General features: G+C 35.1%; 1 protein-coding gene across 5 annotated transcripts in view; it reads left to right on the plus strand.

The window, feature by feature from the left end:
- NFIB (nuclear factor I B) overlaps positions 1–20,949 on the plus strand; it is a 271,519-nt gene that overhangs the window by 215,242 nt on the left and 35,328 nt on the right. For 2 of the 5 annotated variants that reach the window (XM_020969759.2, XM_020969763.2), the window contains exons 7-10: positions 4,739–4,873; positions 9,797–9,975; positions 14,427–14,592; positions 18,416–18,498. In XM_020969759.2, the coding sequence (XP_020825418.1) occupies positions 4,739–4,873; positions 9,797–9,975; positions 14,427–14,592; positions 18,416–18,498 (563 nt within the window). The remainder of the gene's footprint in view (positions 1–4,738; positions 4,874–9,796; positions 9,976–14,426; positions 14,593–18,415; positions 18,499–20,949) is intronic. The other 3 variants (XM_020969760.2, XM_020969762.2, XM_020969765.2) reach the window with 3 other exon arrangements.

Raw genomic sequence — 20,949 nt, forward strand, 5'->3', positions numbered from 1 at the left:
CAGACAGAGGAAGAGGGTCTTTGCTTTGATGAGGAAATTGCCCAAACTCATGTCTCATTAGTGTTTCCTAAGGTTCTTTGGAAGTGAACAACAGTTTAATTAAGGGCTGACGTAAACACGTTTCTGCACACTTTCCCTGCAGCATTTTATCACATTAGAATTGATCAAAATTGTTGCCTTGGGCTGATTTGAACAGATATACATCTGGAGCACCATTTGTGCAAGCTGCCGCTAAGTAGACTACATAGGCTGGGTTTCACAGTGCCTCTTTTCACATTCTGCCTCCCTTTGTAGATGAGTGTACCTTATTGGGAGAAAAGTTGATCTATTTATTTTAACCTCCCTCCCTCCACCTTTGATGTGATGCTGTAAAATATATGACACACTATAGCTTAAGCTAAGCATGGTACAAAATATGAAAATAATGACAGGATTTTAAGTGGAAATAATGAGATATGATGGTAACTCCCTAGTTTTTTGTAAGATACATTTTAAGGGAAGATTTGAACAAAATGGATAAGAGTTAAAACTCAATTAACAGAAGCCCAGGTAAAATGTGCCTTGTATGTTAACCCTTTGTGTATTTGACTTATTGAAAAAAAAAAAAAGACCCTAAGCTGCATACAGTCTTTACCATATGGCTTTTAAAAGCAAGAGCTAATCGCCTAATTAGAAATCCACGTATAGGAGTAAGCAGTAACAATAAACTCCATCACTTGCAAGTTTTTGTCACCTTTTCTTGTCTTTTGAATAGATGTTTTTTCTTTCTTTCCCCCATTGTCCCTCTCTTTGACAGCAAAAAGTGCCCTTTGATCCTGCCTTTGATTCCTTCTTATTTACTGAGTTCTCTCACTTTTCTTGCTTCCTCCTTCTCTTCAGCTTATTTGAAATTTTTTTCTCTTTTTCTTCCTTGGGGTCTTTCTCTTCCCAGTCTCCAATTTGTTCAAAGTTCCATGGACTTTGGAAATCATCCTGTCTATGAGACATATCATAAGTAAACATTTATTGAGGGTATATTATATGAAAGGGGCAGCTAAGTGTCACAGTGGATAGAGCAGCAGGTCTGGAGGACCTGAGCTCAAACTTAGCCTCAGACATTTACTAGCTGTGTGACCCTGGACAAGTTACTTAACCCCTGTTTGCCTTAGTTTCCTCATCTGTAAAATGAGCTGAAGAAAGGAGAGATTATAAGCAAATTACCTTGGCTAGAATGTACAGAAATAATCGTAAATGATATTTAATGACAAAGATTTGATACAATAGATAACAGAGAACTTCTGTATTTTTTTGAGCTGCGGAGTGATGCAGTCATGACGATGTTCACAAAAGATATTCTAGAAACTCTGTGTGATAAGTTAGAATAAGATGATTTGGAGGCAAGAGGGGCAGGAAAAGGCGGTTGCAGCCATCCAGGTGTGAGATGACTTATAATAGGGTGCTCACTGAAGAAAAGGAAAAGAGAAAGAAAGGAGCTACCTTACAGACACTGCCATATTCTATTTCTCTTTCATTGGCTCATGCTGAATTTCCAAATCAAATTTAAATTTCTCATTCTGGTTTCAAGCCCTCACAACAATCCCTTTGCGTCTCTCTTATTGCCTGTCTCTCCCTTATGGAAACATCAGACAAACCTTTTCTTGGCTCTTATAATTCCTCCCTTACTATGTGATTCTACATTTTTTTCCTGTTCCATCCCTCACACTTCAATAAGAACATAGTTTGAGAAGCAAGAACCTGCTTACCAGGAAACAAGACAATAATAGAGAGCAACCAGGTACTTAATAACTTAAAATTATAATAAAAGTTACAAATTATTTTATTATTATACCATAACATACCTCTGCAAATCTTCTGACCCATTGTTCTGATCCCCTTACCCTCTGTGGGCTGAGGGGTCTGGAAACTGTGACTGCTGCCATTGATTCAGTAGCCCTGAGGTCTGCTCCTGGTTTGCTGGGGCCAGATTTGTGCTGGTGCAGCCTGCACTGGACTATGCTCCTTTCTCACCCTGCTACAACATACCTTTCCAGCCAACTTTCTAAGTTTTCTTGGGCTGGAAAATTGTTTTACTCCATCTTTTTGTGGGTTCTGTCACTCTAGAACTTGTTTAGAGTCATTATTTTAAAATATTTAAAGGGGTTTGAGGGAGATGTCAGGAGAGTCCCTGCCTTTACATTGCCATCTTGATTCCCCCTCCCACAAAGAATATTTTTGTAAGAGATTTTGACCCTATGAATAAATTGTATATGTTTGGAGTCAAACTGAATAAAACGTTGAGTGTGGGATACATCCTTTAACTTGTCATTCTAAGATGTCTCGAATTCCAAACCTCACTTTATCCTGTTTCATTTAACAAGGCTATATCTTTATAAGAAAATAAAATATAGTTAAAGTTAATAATAATATTACTTATTTTCTTCTAAAGTGAATCCTATAAATATGGACCTCAGTGAAGCCCATGTGTTTTTAATGAAAACTGCACACTTTTTTTACTAATCAAGAAGGGGAGACCCTTTGTAATATTCATAACTCATGCAGATAGTTTTTGTTCAGTCTTTCTTGTTTTCTGCATCTGTAATTCCTGGGTGTGTTTAGAACATGAAGGGACCATTAAATCAGTACATGTAAGAGAGAGAACAGAAAGAATAAATGAAGCTGTCCTAATTACTTCATAAAGTTAATTATATAATTTTAGCAAAGAAAATGCCTAAGTAGCATCTCTAAAACTGCATAATCACCTGTGTAATATGAACTTTTGCATGAACACCTATGGTTTGTGTGTCGTCCCCCCCCCAAAAGAACTCGTTATTGTGGATTCAGCTCGTTGTAATGAAAGTCTTGAAATAATGAGCACCAGTGGCACTGCCTTGATTTGGTTGATCTTCTCCAAAGATCGCATCACCAGGTGCATTCATCCTAGATGGGAAAGACCATTTGTGTTGAATTGTTCTGAAATGATTTGTAGTTATACTTTATAATTTATATGGCAGACTTCTTAGCCACAGATTGACCATATGTTAATTTTATTTGAAACCTCATACTTGAACTCAAACATAGTTGTAAAGGCAGTGCATTAGAGCAGCAATAGAAAGCCACTAGCATCCTTTTCTGAAAGTCCTTTTCAGATTAGGAATCCTAGTAGGGGTTATTGAAACTGTGATTACAATATCTATAAAAATAAGGCGGTTGGAATGGATGACTTAAAATGTCTCATCTCTTCCAGTTTTAAAAGCCTATGATTTTTTTGATTGCACATCGTATAGCATGCCACCCTCAATCAGATTAAAAATGTGTATATTTTAATATCTTTATTTCATTATGTATTAGTCATTCATTAATTTTTAGCATTATTTAAGGTCTATTAGCTGCAGTTAACCCTAATGTTAAAAGCTATTTATACAAATTAAATATCTTTTTTCATTTTTATAGGGATCCTAATGACAATATTTTAATTGACCATTTTCTTCTTCTTTTTTAAAGCTTATTTCCTATTTCTAGAGGTATATGGAATTAGTTCCCTGATTTTCTGTTTCAAAAGTGTGCTGTTTCTGACCAGTTTAATGGTGGTAATCAACTTCACTATGTTAGTCAAAGACTGTGACTGAGAGCTAGTACTTTTAGCTGCTAAATCTTTTTTTTGAACAGTGATAGCTATCATTGAATTGTTAGATGATACAGTATCAGAGTGACAAAATGCTGAAATCAAATAATTAATTTTGTTAAATGCTTTTTATTAGGATGAAAGTTATTTTCTTAATAGTTATCTATAAAGACATGGAACTAAAGAACTATGAAGCCATCTCATCATTTTAAAAAGTTGATTTTTAAAGCATTCTTAAAATAAAATATGAATGGTATAGATTTCATCAGTACCAGAAAGCTCTCCTTATTGATATTCTTTTAATAATGATTGTCTGTATCAGCTTAAAAAGAAACTATAGCAAAATCAATATGTTGGATTCCTCATGAGATGGGATAGTGGTACTAGTGCTGTACTTGGAATCAGGAAAATTGAAGGTAAAATCTTGCCTCAGACATTTTAGGTGACTTGACCCTGTTAACCTCGTTCAACCCCAGGTTCTACCATCTGTAAAACAGGCTAAATAACAGTGCCCACCTCACAGGGTTGTTGTGAGGATCAAATAAAATTATAAATGGAATAGATAATAATTACTCTTTGCAAACCTAGAAGTGCTTCATAAATGTTAGCCATTGTTGTTACCGTATGAGATGTCAGACGAATGGTATAAATGACAGTTTAAGATACTGATTAATTCTCTCTTTTCCAACCTGAAAGATCCTTTGTGACATCTGTACTCTGTTTGCCACTATTTTATAAACAGTGTGGTCTGGGGCCTGCAAAACAAAGGTTCCTTGAAACCATTTAAATTTAAATTAGTGGGGAATGTCTGGGCAAGTCTTTATTTGAGCCACAGAGAATCAATAAACAGAGTTCTGTGTCTTACCCAGAAGGCCACTGTGTCACCATTTTTTTTAACCTTTCTGAGAAAAAAGCACATTTAACGAATTAAGCCTTAAGTCATCTTCATTGAGAAGCAAAAACTGCTACATAAACTTTAAAGTGACAGGATAGCCACTCAAATGAATAGAGGTGCACCTGTTTTAAAGGATCAAGGATAAAAGAAGAGTAGGATGTTAGACAAGACTGTCTGTCCTCTGGCACATTCATTTCTGGGCTGTAGCTTAACATTGCCAAAACCATTTTTCACCCTTGCAGATATGTCTTCTCCTACTGCTATGAAGAAGCCTGAAAAGCCATTGTTTAGCCCTACATCTCCGCAGGACTCTTCACCCAGATTGAGCACTTTTCCTCAGCACCACCATCCCGGAATCGCAGGAGTTGCACACAGTGGTGAGGAGTTGCCTAGAGAAGGTTGCTTGTTTCTTTAGCTTCTGGCCCAAGTGCACAGCAGTGGAGCACAAGCTGTAATCACTATGACCCTGCTAATGGGTCCTAATCCCATATATTTTATTGAGGGAAAGAGAAGGGTCATCAAGTAGGTTGTTGAGTTTGGAGTACTTTCAAAGGCATGAAGTCATATAAACAGTATTTCTGTGGGTGAAATTTGCTGTTCATTTATCAAGTTTTATCTGAGAGTGAAACAATGTAAATTGGAGGATCCTATGTTCAGAATCAAAAAATGAAGATTTTTTTTCTTTCTTGAGTGTTTTGTTGCTCACAATGCTTCTTTTACCAACTAATTATTCTTCTATGCTTCATAATGAATTATTATTAGATAGTAATCATTATTAAATCATATTTATATGATTTAGGGTTTACAAATTAAAACAGAAGATAAACCAATATATCTACTTTGCCGAATCATCAGACTATTGGCAATTACTTTAGCAAAGATGAGAAATAAATGAATACTTATCAGTACAGCAAATAAATGAATGAATGAATGCATGAATGAATATGTGTGTGTATACATACATATAACCACATAAGCACACACATATATTTGGCTTGTTCACAGGATAATAGGATTTAGACTTAGAAAAGACCTTAGAGGTTATTTTACAGATGAGGAAACTGAGGACTAGAGGGGAAGTGGTTTTCCCAGGGTCATAGAATTAGAAAGTCACAATGCTAGAATTCAATACATATTATTTACAAACTCTTTCTCTTTATATATGAATATTGTTATAAGCCTGGGAGAAATTTTCATACTCAATTTCTCTCTCTCTCTCTCTTTCTCTTTCTCTCTCTTTCTCTCTCTCTCTCTCTCTCTCTCTCTCTCTCTCTCTCTCTCTCACACACACACACACACACACACACAGACACACACACACACACACACATACATACACATTACACCATCATGTTCTTTAGCTGCTGTAAATTTCTAGAGTGGAGGATAGTTCCTTCTTTTTTTTCAATACAGATAGAATCAGATTTTTTGACCTTAACATAAAAAGCAATCCAAGTCCAGGAATGAACTATAACTATTTTCCCAAGGATTAGCTTAAATTTGAAGAGTCTTATCACCAAGTTGATTATTGATGGGTTTTTTTTTCTTTTGCCACAATAACTTTCAAGAATTATCCATTAAGTTATAGAGAGGGTTGTAATCTGAGTTGGGAGAAGAACTTCACAGGTATAAAATTACAGGTCCTTTGAAGTAGTGAAATTCACAATGGACTTTAAAAATGTCAACGTGCTACATTTAGTTTGTGGTATGTGTAAATCTACATTGGTTGATGTCAAGTTGTCTTCTACTTCCTCCTAGGCTTAAAAAGAGAGAGAGAACTTATACTATCGAAAATGAAGAAAGTTATAGTTAAGAGAAGTATATACCAAGGGGCACTTAGGTGGCCCAGTAGATAGAGCACTGGCCCTGGAGTCAGGAAGATCTGAGTTCAAATCTGGCTTCAGATTTGACACTTGATACGTACTAGCTGTGTGACCCTTGGCAAGTCACTTAACTCTGATTGCCTCTCAGAGAGAGAGAGAGAGAGAGAGAGAGATGTACCAGCCACATGTAATATATATTTAGATACACACACATGTGTGTATATATGTAAAATATATTATATATAAAATGCATGTACATATGTATACACATATCTACATACATGTTTGCTGCAGGCAATGCTAACACTGGTAGATTTGCAGTAATCAGTCAATACAAACAAATTTAAACTTGTAAGTCAAGAGGAAAATACAGTAGCAAGGCTCTGAGTGGGACATATTTAAGGTTTATCATTGTCATGGCTTTGATTCTAGAATAACTTTCTTGAGGGCAGGTATTTTCAAAGGTAAGAGGCAAAGATAGATCTGTCCATGTATGTATAATACTAATACTTACTTAATGCTTACCACAAGTAATGATACATTTATGTAGTGCTTTAAGGTTTGCAAAGCACTTTACAAATATTATCTTATTTTATCCTCACAGCAACAACCAGGAGATAGGTATTATTTTATTTCCATTTAACTCAGGTATTCTTGTATCTGTGGCATTACCTACCAACGGGATCTCAAGTCACCCTCTTTAACAAAACTTCTACACCATCTGCATATTACTAGACAGTCTTTATTAAATGTCATGGCAGAAAAAAAATCAACCCCTAGTGGTGGTCAGCCCTCTAGAGAAGAATCTCTGTGTTTAGCTGGTCACCAGATGACAGACATGCAGTCCTTTATCACCAGTCTCATCCCAGAAGCTCATCCAGCTTGATGAGACCTTCTAGAGCCCACACAGAGCCTTTTGAAAATCCAGTGTCAGCTTCTGTATATAGTAAATGTGGATATGTTGTCTTCTTAAGAGAACTTAAATAAGTTCCGTGTAAGAAAGCATATTTGCTTCTGATTTGAGATCTTGTCTGGAAAATGACCTCAGATTGGGCCAACTTGAACATAGTTGAGGAGAACAAGGACAGCCTCACACAATACCTGCCCCACTAAATCTGACCAGATGTCTGCCTATTGTTAGCCACACAGGGGAGCTGTTAAGAGAATGTGGTTGCTTAATAAAAACACATCACCACAGTTGGAAAAACAATTCGAAGCCTGTGTACTGCTGTGATTAGCTTAGTGCCAACTTTGTGATTTTGGACAAGATCAATGCAGGATGTATTTATTATTACAATTATGTACTTAAGGGTATTGATTATCACTGATATTAAGAGTTAATATTTGGCAATATTAATCATAAATTACAACTCACACACATAGCACTTTAAGGTTTATGTATATGTATGTGTGTGTGTGCACGTATATATATATATATATATATATGTATGTATGTATGTATGTACATGTATACACTTTCCTCAAAATTCTAAAAATGTGGTGCTAGGGAGAATAAAGGAAACTGTATTTGGAGTAGCAGAATCTGGGTGTAAATCCCAGTTTTACTACATAGCTACCTATGTTCTTTTGAGTAAGTCATGTTAGCTTTCTGGGCCTTGGTTTCCTTGCCTGTAAAATGGAGAGGTTAGACTCAATTATCCTTAAGCTTCCCTCTGCCTCAAAATCTCATTATTCCCTGCAGTGGGTAGTAAGCCTTATTATGCTATTTTTTATTAAGGGCCTTGGCCTTAGTTGGTCACACAGTAAAGCAAGTGTTGGAAGTGAGATCTGAAAACCAAGTTTCTTGATTTCAAATCTTTCCTTTCCTTTTCTCTTTCCTTTTCAATGTGCTTCTTCTTGTCTTTGCTCAACCCTTGCATCTGTACCAAGATGGCGAAAAATCTCGTTTGTGGTTATTTTAAAAGTGATTCCTAAATCTGATCAAACTCAAAGAAGGGAACCTTATGATTGAGTTTATTCTGCATTTTCCTTGCTATGAGATCTTGTATGTTATGAAAAACTCTCCTTTTGGGGGAAACAAATGGTATATTAAAAAGGTAAATTTTGGTGTATATTTAGGAAGTGTTGATTAAGTCATGCTGTATGTCTTTTAGTTGAAGAACTTATGAAGAATATATCTTCTGCTGCTAGGTGTTTTGGCTCAGAATTAGCATACAACCTTTTAAATTTAAAACAGCATCTTGGAAAAGTGGTAAACAAAAAGAAGTTATTTAATGTATTTTTAATGTACATAAAATTAGGTCAAGATTTTGCTTATATTGCTATTACCTCTGTATTGTAGAGATATTTATGGTACAGTAAGGTGCCTCTATCTTTTGGGTTTTTTTTTAACATTATTAGAAAACTAAGTGTATAAATCTCAGATAATACCTGTGTTAAAAATTGCACTAAAGTAATGAAATATCTACATGCACATGCTATATTATGTAAATTATATGTAATATTTTCCACATAATAAGTGTTATCAATTATATGGTAGGAAACTTTTGGGCAAGTTAACATGACTTTGAAAGCTTGAAGCTTGCATTTCATGTTGTCTGTGTTTAATGTTGCATTAGCAATGAGATCTTTGCATGTATTGGTCTGCAGAGAGAGAATGTGGAAAGAAGAGAATAAAAAGAGTGTAGAGAAAATATGTAAAGGAGAGATCCCTTTTTGTTTTGAAAGAAATATTTTCATTTGGAGGAAGGTTTTCCCAGGCCCTGAGGTTGAACATTCATTAGCATTTACACAATGGTCAACTAATTATTCCTGACATTATTGCTTCCTAATTATTGGCTTCCCCTTCCCACATCCATAGGCAGGTACAAGATTACATAATAAAGAAAAATTCACTACATTTACTTACAATGAGATTTATTTCTGTTATGAAAATTTTGTGAGTCCTTTTTTTTCCTTAAAATGTTTTCAATTGATCAAAATCATGAGACAAAAGCAAGTATCTACTCTGTTGGGAAATCATTGCTTTGTTTAAAGAAACACTATATCAAGCAATGGCATAATGCATAAGAAATGAAAAGTTTTTTTCAATACTTATGGATCTGTGGAAACAGAATTGTTAGGTTGGGGGGGTGTCAGGAGAAAGCGTAGAGAGAGATAGAGACACATAGAGAGATAAAGACACAGAGAGACATAGAGAGAACCAGAGATACAAAGACATGTACAGAAAGAGACAGAGATAAAGACAGAGACCCAGAGAGAATGATGCAGAGAGACACAGAGACAGCAAGAATAGGAAGAGGAAGAAGAGCAGGAAAAGGGAGGAGAGACAGACTGGCTGAGATCAGTCAAAAAGAAAGAATTGAGGGGCAAATATTTTAAGAAAATTTAGTTTGTCTTAAAAAATCCTGAATCACCATCTTGCAGCATGTTTTTTGATTTCATATTTGAAATTAGGAACTACAAAGTCCAGAAAGCTAAAGCTTAATCAATTTTTTTCTTTGTTTCTCCCCCCAGTCATCTCAACCAGAACGTCACCGTCGCCATTGCCATTCCCTGCACAAGCTATCCTTCCTCCGGCCCCAACAAGCTACTTTTCTCATCCTACAATCAGATATCCTCCTCACCTGAATCCTCAGGATACTCTGAAGAATTATGTACCTTCTTATGACCCATCTAGTCCACAGACAAGCCAGGTAAAGAGGATGGGGGAGGGGCAGAGAAATGTCATGAGAACACCATATTGAAACGAAGCAGATAATGTCACGTTCCCTTTTCTATCTTCTGTGATGCTCATTATAACTGTAATTACTGCCATGGCATTAACTTTTGAACTCTAAACTCAGGAAGGTTCTCGGTGATTCATTACATTTCTGTCTTGAATCTGGTTGAGTGGCAATTAGTAAGAGGATTTCCTTACAAGTGAAAATTTGTTATGAATTGTTTAATTCTCTTATTTTCATTGACTGGAGAATCTAAGCAGCGGCCACATTAGCAAAAAAAGCTTGGAGCAGTTCACAGCTTTGAAATACCTGGTATGTGACACAGAGTCAGGGAGTAGTAAAGCATGTGTTCAAATAAACACACAAAAAGAACAGAATTGTATTTATAGACAAGCCATTAGGAATTAAAATAAGCTTTCATAGTGGAAACATTCTCCATGTTTGAGGAATACTTAATTCTTTGCATAGACATGACTGTACTTAATAATGGGTGACATGGCTACAAACGTATTCTTTTGTAAACATTTGATAGTAACTTTAGGGATTCTCTGCAGGTATAGTGCTTCAGATGGTCCACAGTCCTCCCTCACTTAAATCTAATTCACTTGCATGTCATGGCATCACCTCCCTGATAATCTGGTCCTCTTTGAGAAAGAAGGACAAACAACAGTGATTCAGATGCATTTCTGCCTTATCACAAGGCAGTGTGGTTCTTGATTTGATGCAAGAAAGACTTTAGTTTGTTTGTTTCCATTTTTTTTTTTGCAATCAAATAGACATATAATAAATGCTATGTGATCTGTTCTGTAGGACAGACTTTCAGTCAAAGTTGTTTGTCAATAATGCTAATATTTCCAGTGTGAGTGTAATGTAATTTGTATGGTATGGTCCAATTTTCCTCCTCCTGCTTCAAAGTTTCTTGTCAACTGTATGTGGCACATTTCAATGAATTTGGTGAGATTTAGGAGCTTTTGTGTTAACACTGCTGGTAAAATGATAATAAAAGGTATGGAAATAAGCTTTTAGATTTTTTTTAAAAAATCATTTAATTAAAAGGAAATCAGTTTAATGTAAGCACAAGAAATAAAGGCAAATATCAGTTTTTCATTTGCAAAAAGCTCAGAGATAAAACTATAGGCTTGACTGAAAGTTGTGTTTTGAATACCAACAAATGAATCTTCTTTTGGGCTATTTAAAAAGTCAGTGATTATTGGACCCTATGGACTAACATTCTGGACTAGCTGCATAGTTTTTGAAATTTAAATTTGAAGATAAATTTTCAGTTTCAGTTTTAGATAAAAAAAATTCAAATGATACATTATTTTTATTAGATGTAATATTGATGCTAATTAAGAAAAATCGTGGGATTGTGGTATATCAGTTTAAGACTACAATTTGCTGTCAAAGCATGGATTTAAAAGTCTTTCAGTTCCACAGAGCATTTTGTGGGACTCAGCTGGGAACAGTGCACACAGGGCCTGATTTTAATTTGTGTAAAATTTCCATGAATAACAAAGTCTAATTAAGACATCCATTAAAAGTCCTTAATGTTAATTCAGTGTGGAAAATCTTAGAGTTCCATTGGATTTTTTTAAAAAAAAACTGATGTCTTAATTAGGCACTATTAAGGGAAAAATTATGCAAATTAAAATCAGGCCCTTAGTGTTATGCATTTCTTTAATTATTCAGTGCTTGTTTTACTTACATTTCAATTTTTTTATATGTTAAGAGGGCAGATTAGGTGATAATCTGCCTATATTGTTCCCTGCTTTTCTTCCCATTTCAAGGTAAAAGATCTATCTAGCTTCTAAGAGAAGTGTCTGATTCTCTTGTCTCAGTTTTTTTTTTAATGCTTTCTCAGGGTTTTAGTACTGTATAATGGAACCAATGTACTGAGCAGGATAATCCCTTCAAAATGCTGCGTCAACTCTCTCCTGAGAGGAGTCAACTGTCTTTTTAGCAGCAACAATGAGAAGGTTCATCTATTAGCATCCTTAGAAGATAAAAGTTTTATGGTACACCTTCATCCTTTTAAACTAGCAGAAAACAGACCAATATTTCTCCTTCCTGTGGACCCTAAAATATGGAATATCATTGCCTGTGTTGGCTCAGATTTATTTCCTTTGTCACTTTTTGTAAACTTTAAATTAGGTAAATGTGTCTCACTGAACTTGGAACGTGATTCAGTTCCAGTGGGGAAAGCTTTGTAGTATGGAGCACTGTACTGCCATAGTCTGTTGCAGCATTTCCTTGCCATTATTGTCACTCTGCAGGTAGGTGTTATTGAACACAGGGGTCTGGGTCTTTGATTACTGCACAGAGAACAGCTGTTTGTAGAACTTGGCACCAGGGATAAAAATAACATTTTTCTGGGTTGTTGTTATTGTTTTTAAGGGGAAAATGAAAAGCAACTCACTAACATGTTCAGTTGCTCAAAAAAGTTGGTTACATTGTGATGGGCTTTTAACCCAATGACTTTTCCTTTTTGGATGGAAACATGACTTTTACTCCACATAATTATAACAAACTACAACTACCTATTAGGGATATTTCATCTAATTTTTTTCTGCTCAACCTGGGTTTGCAAAAGGAATCTCCTGATATTAGTCGATTTTTTCTTTAGAAATCAAATGAATGACTACTTAGTTAATGTTCCTACAAATAAGTGGAATCAAAAGAATGGCTACTCAGTATTTTCCTACAATAAAGGGAATCGAAAGAATGGCTACTCAGTTAGCATTTTCCTGCAATAAATGGAATCAAAAGAATGGCTACTCAGCATTTTCCTACAATAAGTGGTTCTTCCCCAACATGCTTCAGTCATATACTAATTTAGATTGTTAAGATAAGCAACTGAGATGCCATGTACTCCCCACAGCAATTTTGAGATTAATTACATTACGACTGTACTGATTATAGTGAGACAGTCTTGCTATTCAATGGAATATTTTAAGTAAAATTAGTTTTAAGATATAACTCTCCCATAGGTTTCTGCAGGGGAAAACGGTGGGCAATTTTCCTGACATAATGTTAAAAAATATGCTAAATTATGTATGATGAACAGTTAGGAAATTCAAGTATCTCATTTTATTTTCAAGGAAAAAAAAATGTTGCAACAGCTGAGGAGCCTAACTTAAGACTCAGCTATGGCTAAAAGTAAAAATATTTGAACATTATTAGATTTTTATATATTTTTTTCAGGGATAAAATAATCTATACGTAGCTTATATGTATAGGTAGCTAGATAAATCTGCTAATATGGATTGCCTCTTTCTCTTGATAATTTTAGATTAGAAAAGCTAAGTGTTTTAGAGAATAAAATCCTATAAAATTGTTAGGGATTTAATGCAGTAGAGAATTCTATCTTGGGTATGAACAAAAATAGCCTTCTCTATCCAGAAAAACATGTTCTGGTATTATAGTGTATCAGTGTGTCCCTTAGGATTTTGCCTCCTAACACGGAAACTATTTTTGTACCCAGGGGCTAAAGCACACATAATAATATCTCTTCTATCACAGCACAGGGGATTTACTTGGGTAATTCCCACAAATGTTAATAAATGTTTTGTGTAAATATCTGCACATATCAATATAAGAACAGACCAAATACTATATAGTGTAGTTGATTGTCCTCTCTTTTACTGTAACACTTTTTCGTTTCAGTCTTTAAAGCTTTGTTTGTGAATTGTAGGCCAGACCCGTTTCGGTACCTTAGCATCATTTTTGTAGACCAGGCATTTGGACTTCTTTCACAAAAATCTGCCATTGGAAGCCCTGCGCCTCATTCTCTATTCTTATATTAGAAGATCCCAATAGCATAACAATTGTGTCTTAGAGGTTGTCTGTTGTTTGTGTGGATGAATGTGTTTGTGTTATGTGACAAGATGACCATGAAGAAACACTCATGGAGACTGTGTTCTTTAGAGTGGAGCCTTTGTATCAATGAGATATCCCCATCATCACTTAGGTAATTAGCAGTCTAAAAAGGGCTTGGTGCAAATTTCATTCAGAAGATCAAATGCAAACTCATTGTGATGAGCCCAGGGCTCAAAGTGAGAGTACTGGGTTCTAGTTCTAGCTCTGGTGCTGACTTCCATTTTGTCCTCGGGCAAATCTTTTAACCTCCACTTGAGTTTTCTGGCCTGTTAAATGAGAGTAATGAGGTCTACCTGCCTCTCCAGGGTGTTGTAAAGATTAATTAATGTATACAAAGTGCTTTGAAGATGAAAACCTTCTCTTAAGTGCTGCTGCTTCTTATTACTACTAACCACCTATTAGGTGCTCTGACTCTTAACTTGAGCGAGGGGCCTCTATGGCTATTCCACACAGTGAGCAGGGTCCATGAAGGAAGAGTATGCTAAATGGACGTATGAATTAGATGGGCTGGATTATTTCATGCGGCGTGTTCTGTTTTTGTTTTGTAGCCCAACAGCAGTGGTCAAGTAGTAGGGAAAGTGCCCGGCCATTTCACTCCAGTTTTGGCACCCTCTCCCCATCACAGTGCAGTGCGACCTGTGACCCTGACCATGACAGATACTAAACCCATCACTACATCCACTGAAGGTGAGGCAGCTTCACCTACAGCAACCAGTAAGTATTTCTCTAGGAAATGAGAAATGTCCATCGAAGAAGGTTCAATTGGATTTCCCGATCCAAGGTGGAAAACACGGCAATTTTTCCAGTTACCTGATCAGATGGAGGTTTCTCATTTGTGGAACTAACAGGCTTGTGATCTGGCCATAAGTGCTCTCCCTTATAAAATATTAGACAGTGTCTCATGTCATGTGAATCATCATTGTGACATCTCAACCAGTTTTGAATAGGGAGAAGCATATTTATTTGAGAAAACATCTATCAATAAAAATTGTAACGAAACATGCCTGTTGGTTCAAGGTGAACATTGAACTAGCACTGAGTATCATAACTCAGCCTAAAAGGTTTTTCTATCACTCCCCAAGAAGTCAGATCATCGTTACTCAGTGAGTTTTCACATAGAAGTTAAAAGCCCCTTCACTAAAGCAGACTCAGTCAGTGCCACTCTAAGAGAATTGCATGCTTACATAACAACAGCTTATGCCACTATTAGGAAAAAAAAAACACAAATCCACACACACAATGTGGAGAACAGGAAAATTAAATTTAAGTCCATTGTATTAGGCACAAGTAAGCTACCTGCACTTTCATTATCTGTCTTTTTTGTCTTGTTTGTTTTTTAACCCTTTGATTGCCTATCATGGTACATCAAATGGTATATTGTTTAGCATGACTAGCCTTTGAAATGACAGAAAATATAGCCGCTAAATTTATGTAATCCATAAATTTTATGACCACATGCTTGCCTTATTTTTCCATGTCATGAGCTCAGAAATAGACAGCAAGTTCATTTTCAACTGCTTCTCAAAACACCAGCGGTTCAAGTGACTTGGAGACCATAAGTCAGTGCTGTAGAAATCAGAGAGAGGGATCCCATCCTTCAAGCAAAAGTTATGAATGTGTTCCCCTGTAACTGCATACCTTTCTTAATTTCAAGGACTATCCTTTTTTCCCCCTAATCAGCATTGTCCCAATGCTATAGTAATTTCTGTGTGAAAATATGGAGAAGTTATAGCACTTCTGACCTTCACTCTGGATGGGATAAAAGGACATCATTTGTCTGAAATAGCATGACTCATTTGTCCCTTTTCTGTAATTGACAATGGTGGAAGCTTCTTTGTAGCAGGCAGTGAACCAAGAAGGATTCTGAGGGAGCACCTCAAGCGTGCATGCGATTTAGAATGTGCTTCTCCGAACAACAAGGCCCTACAGTGGATAATGAATACATGGAGTCTTGTGGCATACTTGTATAGTCATTAACGTTGATTGACCTTTTTGTTATTAGAGGTCCTCCCTTAGTGAGTGCTTCCACAGAGGCAAACATTGAAGAGGTCTAGTAAAACTCGGGTATAACTTCTTACGTAGCCAAAGTTAGCTACAAAAATTATGTTCGATAAAGCAACAGGGCCTAAATTTTCAAATGCACGTTTCTCTGATACCTATTCTGTAGAATCAGTATTCAGAAGAAAGCATATGAAATATAAGTTCAGGGACACCTTTAAAACTTATATACAACAATAGTGTTGGTATTAAGGGCCTAATGCCTAAATACATGATCCCAGAATCTTCTGCCCCAAACTAGTATATTCTGTCACTCACAGTCACTTAACAGTTGTTATTTCGGTCTTGTCTATAGGTTATGACCAAATAAGATATAAAATTATTAATTTTTGTTGCTTTGTTTTCATCCATATTGATGATTTAGTTCACACTGTCCCTTTGACTACATGACCGTAAGGTCATCTTAATCAGTCATTAAAATGGCAAAGAAAAAAATTTTGAATTGACTACGCTATGATTCAGTGCTTTCTTGGTCTTATAAAATGGCTGTATCTTTCCATTCCTTGCCACTGAATAAGAAAAACTTATATAAGTGGTTTTAGTTTATTTAAGAGAAATCTTTGTGGTTCCGTGTTCATAAAATCCAAAGCCTAGCTAGAAATGAATTATTTCATTGATAATAAAGTCAGTAAAGTTACTGAAAATAAGATGGTTGTGAGGAGTTCTAAGTATTAAGGAGAGGCATAAAGACCATCCAAAAGTATATTTCTGAAAAAAAAAAAGGACATTTCTGGTATTTTCAGGGTAGGACTAATATACAATGGGCTATGTGCTACCCATCATTCCATGCTGCATGTTGTCTACCACTAGAAGCTTGGATGAGTAAAGAGCATGAAATAGCTTCACCTTCCTTGGAGTTCTCAAAGGTGCTAACTAGTGTCTCATAATCATGGACAATTAGTTCAGGAAAATTTAATCAAGAAACAATAGAATTGTTTATGCACATTCAAAATTATTTAAGTGGTCAAACTGAAAAAAAGTATTAACCACATTCTGTATTTGTGAAATTCCCACTCGGTTGAATTATTTTATTGGGGAGTATTATGAATTAATGGGACATAATTTGATTCTGATAGAAATAGGTATAAGACCTCTGAATTCATAGATGTGGGTAATTCCTGGATGCTTCTTCAGATGCAGATTAGTGTCTTCTCTGTAAGTTAAGTATTAATGAGTTGCCTGGAGCCCTGAGATGTTAAGTGACTTGGTCAGGGTGTCAAAGCCAATGGGTGATAGAGGCAAGCTCGAAGACTAGTGTCCTCCTATCCACTAATCCATGGTACCTCTCTGATTCTGTTGATTCTGAAAAATTACAAATATAAACATTATTTATATAAATACAATTTAGTCTTCTATAAATCAGTGGTTGATAATCATAAAGCTAATGATTTTAAATAAAAAAAATTTATATTACTATATCATTTGAAAACAAAATATCTTTGATTAAAACCTTCTAAATAGGAATCATTATATAGAAATGACAACAATAAAAACATTTCCTTTTCATCTTAATTGTGACGTAGAAAAAATGTAATTGCTCAGTGCTAGGAATATTAAGATACATTCATATTTTCACCCTGAGAGCCTGAAAAGAAATCTTTAAGAAAAAGGGGAAATTAACTGTAATATGTTCATTCTATACTAAAAGTACTTAGAGAAAAATATATGAGATAAAACTAACTCAGGTAAGACATTAAGTATAAATTTGGGAATTTTTATTAGTAGTCAACATGTATATTAAATGTCTATGAACCATATCTAAAAAAAAGTGCCACCAACCTCCCTTCCTGGGAAAACTGCAAGAAATTGACTTTTAGGGTATAGAAAACAATTATTTTTTTTAAAAAAATTACTTAAAACCAAATTTTACATAAAAATTAAGCTGATTTTTATATGATATACCGTGCTGAGCTGTTTCATGCAATCTGGCACAATAAAAGTTAATTCCCTTCTTCATGTATGTAATTACCACAACCAGATTCCCTTTTCCCTTAAAGAAAAACTTCCCATGCCACACCTTCAAGCACATCATGCTTCAATCCCATTATTAAAAGCTTTCACTTTTCGCTGACAGATTCGTAGTCAGTTTTCACATGTATGAGTACCACTGAACATTACTGGTGATTCCATCATTAGCTAAGTGATCTCAGGTAAAATCTTTTTAGCTAGGGGAATGAACCATCTATTGAGGAATATACCCCACTGAAGATGGAGCAAGTGAGTGTGGCATGCTCACAACAAACGGTAGAATTTGGCTTCTTGGCATAGATTTTTTTTTTTGGACAGTTGATTCGAAATCAACCATCATTTCTCTTCTACCGGTTGTTAAAACACACTCAAGCTAAGTAAGAGAAATGTAAGAGGCACCTTTTTTTTTTTTAATTACAAATCCCACTTGTCTGGGTTTCTTATACATGGACAGGGTGTTCTTTCTGATAGTTCACAATTTTTATCTTTGTTTTTGTTCTTCCTTAATCAGCCTACACAGCCTCAGGCACATCTCAAGCCAATCGATATGTGGGACTAAGCCCAAGAGACCCATCCTTCCTACACCAGCAACAGGTGGGCAAGTTTCACATAGGTGTAATGATATAGCCGAGCTTTTGCAACAATACCTTTTTACATGCTGCCACTCAAATCTGCGATTAGAATGGGATTCTGCTGCATTTAGTATTTTTCATGGGAAGACTAAGACAAAAAATATTATTTCAGATTCCAAAATGCTTTCTCATTTTTTTTTTTGTTTCATACTTCTAAACAAAATTCCTTAAACTGACACATGATCTGTTTTCATGTTTGGAGTATATATTGTGGGATCAATAATTTTTAGTGGTTCAGGTAAAGTGAATTTTCTTGGTCAGATTGGTATTTGCTGAAAGTATTCATTCAGAGGACAAATCTGTTAAAAATTATTTCAAAGCCAATTAAAGCACAAGCAGTACAAATTTTGAGTTCTGAGTTATTTCATATTTTCCAGATGTTATGATCTTCATTTTTATACTTTATTTGCAAAAGATGGGCTATGAAACCAAATTCTCAGTACATCATCGTTCCTACTTTAATAAGTTTAAATTGGTTTTCTGATTTGAGACGTGATAAAAACAGGGTTTTTTTTCCCTGTTCTGCTTTTTTACATCATTTATGTTTCAAGTAGTGTTTTAAATTTTGCATCTCATTAATGCTGTAAATTTAATGCAAATGAAGTGTTTACCCAAACTGTGAAAATATACAGCCAGGATTAATGGTGGCTTATAAACAAATTAGCCACAGTCAAAAGCATGGGCCATATAAATACAGAAATCACACTTTGCCTAGTTACAATGTAATAGTGATAAATCCAAACAAGTTAGAACTTAACTATATGATGTTTGTGGTTGTTGCTTTCAAATGTTGACAGCAGAGCAGTTTGACATTGATAGCATATGATATATTATTAAAGGAAAAGAAGAATATTTCAGAATGTCTCTGAAAGGGAAGTGCTTTTGACTGACTTATACACATATCTGTATGTGTGTGTGTGTGTGTGTGTGTGTACACACACACACACACACACACACACACACACACACACACATGAATGAGTTGATGCTCATGCCAACTATATTTTCAACTAGGCCTTCATTGTCTATACTTGTTCTGACCTAGTTAAACTGTGTTACATATGGAATTCTCCAGGCCCGTACAGTTGAAGGCCAAGGTGGCAGACTGTATATATTAAAGGTCACCACATGCAGAGTTCAGAGAAAATAATAAAGATGAGAGTTTATTCAAGATATTTGACGTTTTGCCAATTTGAAAGGAAAAAAAAACAACAGTGAGAACTAAATGAAAACATCTGTACACAGTTATGAAAATACCAAATAATAATTAGTGGTTTTACCAGCCATTGGCTTTTCAGCATAATTCTCTGGTATGTTGCTTTTTTTCACCTCTAAAATTGCTGTAATATGAAATGTGTTATAATTACTATAATATGGTTCTATTTGACAAATGTATGTGTTCATTGTATTTTTAAACATATGCAGGGTTTATAGATTTAAAAACTTGTTCTTTTCAAAATCGCTTCACTTATTTTCAGAAATACTTTTGTCATGGGATTTGCATTCTTTATTTCCAGTTAATTTTTGAATTCATAATAAAGTGCCTCCATGGCCTCAACTCTTGCTCCCGAGCACATTAAAACTTTGTCATACTGATTCCATGTATTTAGAATTGTAAGTTACCCACATGCCAACTTAATTTCCTCAGTTTCCTTGTTGGCTGTGTTCATTGCCTGTGACTCACACAGCAAGGCCACATGATTGTGATCAGATAATCAGTCCTTAATTAATCTGCAAGATACTTCTCCTTTCTCATCTCTTCAGGATAAAATTATAAGAATTTAGGCACTATTATTAGAATATCACCAAACTGCAGAAACTCAGCATTTTACTTTGAAATATTTATCTATTAATTTTTGATCTCCAAAACATATTTTCATCACAGACCACTCATATTGAGTGAACATCCTAAAATTAAGGATTTACACAATAGGGATAATATCTAGTTTAGTTAAATGTGGCTGGTTTCCCTTGTATGTATGGTGTACATAGATCCCTAAAGGGAGACTATGTGAGTTTCATCTTTATAATGTATTCAGTTTAATTTAAAATAACATATGGATCATTTTCTCCCTATGTAGTAATAGGAAAAATTAGTACTGTTGCAAGCATTTGAGAAAACTAATTCATGAAAATTCATAATAAGCATTCAGAAGATGAGCTTCTGTATATCATTTATAAATGTATGTTTAAAAAGGCTCTAATTAATTGGGCCTATTTTTAATCTTTTAACTTTTAAAAGGATCTTAGAGATGAACTTGTAATGTTTATTGTGTAGGTAAAAAAGAAATAGTTTAAATGATTTAATAGAATAAAGGTTGTTTTTTTTTTCCTACGGCAGAAATGAGATTGATTTACTATGTTCTTTCATTACTTTACAAAGATTTTAGAAAGACCACTCTTCTAACGGCAG

The sequence above is a fragment of the Phascolarctos cinereus genome, unplaced genomic scaffold, assembly GCF_003287225.1.
Source record: "Phascolarctos cinereus isolate Bilbo 61053 unplaced genomic scaffold, phaCin_HiC Scaffold_4;HRSCAF=312, whole genome shotgun sequence".
Taxonomy (NCBI): domain Eukaryota; kingdom Metazoa; phylum Chordata; class Mammalia; order Diprotodontia; family Phascolarctidae; genus Phascolarctos; species Phascolarctos cinereus.